Source organism: Tenrec ecaudatus, chromosome 4, assembly GCF_050624435.1.
Source record: "Tenrec ecaudatus isolate mTenEca1 chromosome 4, mTenEca1.hap1, whole genome shotgun sequence".
Taxonomy (NCBI): domain Eukaryota; kingdom Metazoa; phylum Chordata; class Mammalia; order Afrosoricida; family Tenrecidae; genus Tenrec; species Tenrec ecaudatus.
Genome location: NC_134533.1, coordinates 19,707,640 through 19,713,227, shown reverse-complemented (window position 1 = coordinate 19,713,227; position 5,588 = coordinate 19,707,640). Strand labels below are relative to the sequence as shown.

Here is a 5,588-nt window from a genome sequence, read left to right as displayed (position 1 = left end):
GCAAGCACTTGAGAGAATAAGTATATGAATGAAAACAGCGGGATCAAAGAGGCTGATGATGGATCCATACTGACCTTGTTTGTGTCCCCGCTTTTAGGCTAATAGCCCAATGCCTTTGATTCGGTCATTTAATATCCCAATGCTTCAGTTTTCCTTATGTCTAACCACATAGGAAACCAAATTTATGTGTCCTATACCTCCATTTTCAGAAAAAAAATAAAACCAGAAAAAGAATTACTCAAGAGCCCCATGAAATGAAAGACGATTACACTAAGGCCCATAATTCAGGATAAGCATGTTGGTTACTGCTTTGTGAGCCCCTGGTATGGATAATTCCAGGACCCCACCCACAGGGCAGTACGCTTAACTTTGGGAACCTCTGGTCTAAAACATAAGAAATCATATTGAATTTTCTGCAATTGCTTATTAGTGCAGACAATTGCACCCAGTAAATCTTAACAATTAGTATCAAGAAGGATTTTGGTGCTAATGGTTCATGTGCTCAGTTCCAATCTGAAAAATTGCAGGTTCAAGTGAACACAGAAGCACTTCAGAAGAGACGGTGCTCTACCTCCGAAAAAGAGCAAATGGAAACCTTCAGAAGCATAGCTGTCCTCTGACACACACTGTGGGCTGCTGGGTTACTTAGGTCTGTGTCCCTACACCCTTCAGTTAGCACACATTTTACTGATACTTGGGGGAAATAAAAGCTTGCTTTGCATTGTCAACCACAGAACATGAGAGACACAGTTATATGTAGTTTATCATTATAGAATCCTGTTAATCAAGATCTTTCCACAACTTAAGAAGATTTTAAGACTACTCTGACATTTATGAGTTTGGTTCATTCTACAGGAATCTATTGCTAACTGGGGATAAAATGGCATCCCTTTGATTCCACATTCAACCCAAGTAATCTTTCCCTGTGCGATTGACTTCCTCCCTACTCACTCTCTTCATACCTGGGTCCTATTTTTCTGCACTGATACTGAGACTTGTCGTTTTTTAGCATGTTTTAGCTCATTTTTAGAAAAACAGTTTAAAATTGTACACCAGTCTTAAAGCAACAGAGCACATATATTTTTCCTGTATAGCTCCTAGTAGTAAATGGAAATACTATATAAACTGATTAGTATAATATGAATTATAGTGGTGGTATGGGAACTCTGATATTTATAATACGAATGCCTTATTTCTATAATATATCGTCTGGTGTCTTGGTTCTGTTTTATGTAATATTCTCAGATAAGCAAAAGAGATACAAATCAAGGGTAATATCAGATTACAGGTCATCCTTGTTCTACTTAATTCTAATACTTCCCCCATGAGCAGCTTTCCCAAAGAAAACAGATTTCTATTAAGAAACAAATAAACTGTCCTTTTGCATTCTTTTTTTTAAGTTGAGTTTATTTCCAATAATAAATTAATTTTGTTTTCTATTCTATGATCCATATTATTAGGATTCGCAAACTGCTGCTTCCAAGTACAGCATTTTATTTTTTCCATACAACAGTGGGACTTTGTTTTACTGTACTTCACTTGAGCAGAGATAAAAACATAGACAGGATATAATTTATAAATCAAGAATGGAGAATTTTGTTTTCATTTAGCAATACCTTAAAGAATAACCCTAACTCTCACTCTAATTCCAACACAGTAGAGAGTGTGCCTTACACAAAAAAAACATTTTCGTTGAACTGATCATTAGATATTGAATCTATTCTTCAGTGCAATCGACATAGAAATAAGCAAAGGTAAAAAAAATCTGGTAAATTTACATAAAGATACAGATTGATATGCTGTTACATGGATATATATGTATAAACTCAAAATACTGACACTGAGTCTAAGCCAACTCACAGTGCCCCTATAGGAAACTAGCCAACTCGTAGTAGCCCTATAAGACGGGATAGAACCCCTGAGTTTACAAGACTGTAACTCTTTATGGGAATAGAAAGTCCTGTCTTTCTTCCTCAGAGAAACTGGTGGTTTTGAACCGAGGGCTCTAAGGGCTGCAGATGGACAGATAAAGATAGAGATCACTCCATAGAAAACAGCCTTAAAATAAGCTAATAAATGTATAGAACCAATAAAATTACATAACCTACTCTGAAAATGAATGAAATAGGATGTTGCCTCCTTAAAATACTCTATGTCAAGTATCAAATTAAAAATGTACTGATGGCTTTTTTACTCACAAGATCTGGCCATAAAATGATGCTGAGGGAGGTCTGAGTTCTGAGATTTTTGGAGGAATAAGGTGGGCTTTTTATGGAAGGCAAGACTCTGAGCTCCATTGGGTGTAGACCCACATGGACATGGTAGGTTCTGGGTGAGAGAGGATTCACTAAGAAAAGTTATTATTCTGACAAGAGTGAGCTTCCATATCTCATAGGCTACGTCAAATGTGTGGGACCAGACAATTTTTATTGAACAACAACTTTGTGATCTAGGAGAATTATATTATCCCCATTGTGGGTGATGTGGAAAATGAAAACATGGATATGGAATCATTTTTAGTTCAAAAAATTTGTGTCACTTTAAATGATTTTATTATTATCAAACTGAAGTTTATTTTTTTTCTTCATTTGACTGCAGGCCAAAGGTAACTAATCCATGCAATTATGAAAACCGGATCATGGAAGAAGTCATATCTTCTTCATCTGAGATTTATTCTTGTTCCTCCACTAAAGACAGCTACACCTAAAACCTATATCCATACATGGCAGGCTGGAATCATACAGGTGTGAGAGAGTTCATTCTAGTAGGATTAACTGAAAATCCTCATTTGCAGATCCCTCTGTTTTTCATCTTTGCTTTCATTTATTTCATCACTCTGCTAGGCAATGGAGGCATGATTGTTTTAATTAGGTTAAATATCCGACTCCACACGCCAATGTACTTCTTCCTGAGCAACCTCTCTTTCTGTGATATCTGCTACTCTACTGTCTTTGCTCCTAAGATGCTGGTAAATTTCTTATCAGAGCATAAATCCAGCACCTTTTCTGGTTGTGTACTGCAGAGCTTCTTTTTTGCAGTGTATATAACCACAGAAGGCATCCTCCTGGCTATGATGGCTTACGACCGCTTTGTGGCAATAGCTAGTCCCCTGTTGTATACAGTCATCATGACACAAAGGCTGTGCATTAGCATGGTCCTTATCTCTTACTTAGGTGGACTCATTAATTCCTTGACGCACACAATTGGTTTGCTCAGACTAGACTTCTGTGGTCCTAACCTTGTGAACCATTATTTCTGTGACATCCCCCCTCTTTTAAAGCTTTCTTGCTCTGATGCCCACACCAATGAGATGCTGATTTTGATCTTCTCTGGTTGCATTGCAATGTTCACTTTCATCATCATCATGGTCTCCTATGTCCGCATCATCATTGCCATCCAGAGAATCCACTCAACTGAGGGAAGGCGAAAAGCCTTCTCCACTTGTATCTCTCATTTGACTGCTGTCACCTTATTGTATGGGTCGGTGACCTTTAGTTATATCCAACCCAGCTCCCAATATTCTCTGGAACAGGAGAAAGTTTCAGCTGTGTTTTATACATTGGTGATGCCCATGCTAAACCCACTGATCTATAGCCTTAGGAATAAGGATGTAAAAGATGCTGCTAAAAGGTCAATATTGTGGAAGAGAATCCCCACATGACTTAATGACATGGTGGTTCTGAGATGACATTAATTTGTAGAATTAGGAGAAGTATAATATTGTTTCACATATATAATAATTATAAGAGTAAATATAATAAAGATATGCAATTAATGGAATAAGGACAAGAACATCAGTATCATTCTGATGAACATTTTTCATAGTTCTTATACATAAATTTCCCTTTAATTTTTCACTTCCTTAAAAGAAATAAATTATTTTTGACACATTTTGTACTTTAATGTGAAAGAGATGGCCATGAATTTAAAAGAGTAAGATCTATTGCTTCAAGTCAAAAGAATACTGTATCCAGAGGTAGTTGTCATATATATTTGCCTTAAAAAATAAAATAATCCCTTTGTCTAACTGTCCAAGATTATTCCTGCAAATTGACTTTGTTATAAGAATGCCATAGTCAAGTAAAATTTTATATGCATATAATTACAGACACATTCCCATACAATATGAGTCTTCTATTGTGTTATAAGTATACATGTCTCAATAGTGTCCTAGGACAAATGGCAATGGTAAACAACAAATATAGAGAACACATTTCCATACCAGAGAAGTTTAACATATGGAGGAAAATATGTTAGACAAACTGGGAGCACTTAACTATGGAAAATGGGAAGGACTATTTAAAGGCATGGGAATCAATGTTTAATCTTTAACATGGAGCCGTTAAATAAAAGCAGTAGAAAATAAACTTGAAAAGTCATTTCAGGTCATTGATGTGAAAGAATGTTGGTGAAGACAATGAATTTGAAAACTCTCTCAAATGACCATGAGGTGAAACTTTAAGTGAAATATAAGTGGAATTCTTCAGGGGAAAAGGGTGATGCTGCTATCAACATGGTAAATAGAAGAACAAGGTGGGAGAAATGACTCTAAGCCTATAAAAATATAAATGTTCTGGAGTAGGGAATACAGAGAAGTAGGATAATTTAACAGAATTAATAAAAATTAGCAACCAAATTTGAAAAATAATTAGACTTTATTTTCATTGAATGTTTCTACAATGAATAAAAAACTTTGAAACTGTACAATTAGGAAATAATTTAACCAGGGCTGAAATATATTCATGTATATGAATATGTGAATATATGTATTTCAAAAAGCTCGTGAAATACAGTAAAAGGCAGAGAAATACCAAATTTTTTCTATGAAGCTAGTGTAACTCTGATATCTAATGCAGGCAAGAATCCCACACGAATTAAGAACTACAAACCAATATCCCTAATGAATATTGATGCAAAAATCCTTAAAAAATATACTGGCCAATAAAATACAAATCATAAAAAACATATTTCACAGTGACCAAGTGGGATTCCTAAAGGGGATGCAGGATGGTTCATTTATGAAAGCCCATTAGTATTACTTACCACATTGACATGAAAAATTATAAGAGCCACATGATAATATAAATAGATATGGGAAAAGCATTCGACAATTCCAACATCCATTCCTAATTAAGATGCTGAAGAATATAGGAATGGAAGGAAAATTACACAATATTATGCAAGATATACATCAAAACCAACAGCTAACATGGTAATTAATGGAGAAAAGATAAAAACAATTCCACTGAAAAAGAGGACCAGACAAGGATGCCCCTTGTCCCCACTCCAATTAACATTGTACATCCTAGCTAACAATATAAGACAAAAAATGACACCAAAAATATTTGTCTGGGGAAGCAAGAGGCAAAACAGTCATTATTCACAGACAATATAATTTTATATATAAAAAATCCCCAATCTCCACAAAGGCAGTGTTGGAAGCAATAGAGGAATATGGCAGAGTAGTCAGATACAAGATCAACAAAGAGAAGTCTATTAGACTCCTGCTATACACATCAGACAAGCTCACAGAGGAGGCAATTAAAAAGATAGTACTCTATATAATAGTCAAGCACAAATTAAAATAT

General features: G+C 35.3%; 1 protein-coding gene across 1 annotated transcript; it reads left to right on the top strand.

Moving 5' to 3' along the window:
* The first annotated feature begins 2,722 nt into the window (after positions 1-2,722).
* On the top strand, positions 2,723-3,661 carry LOC142446451 (olfactory receptor 5J3-like). Its single transcript, XM_075548201.1, has one exon. It carries the CDS (start codon positions 2,723-2,725, stop codon positions 3,659-3,661), a length of 939 nt encoding a protein of 312 aa, XP_075404316.1.
* Positions 3,662-5,588: the final 1,927 nt, after the last annotated feature.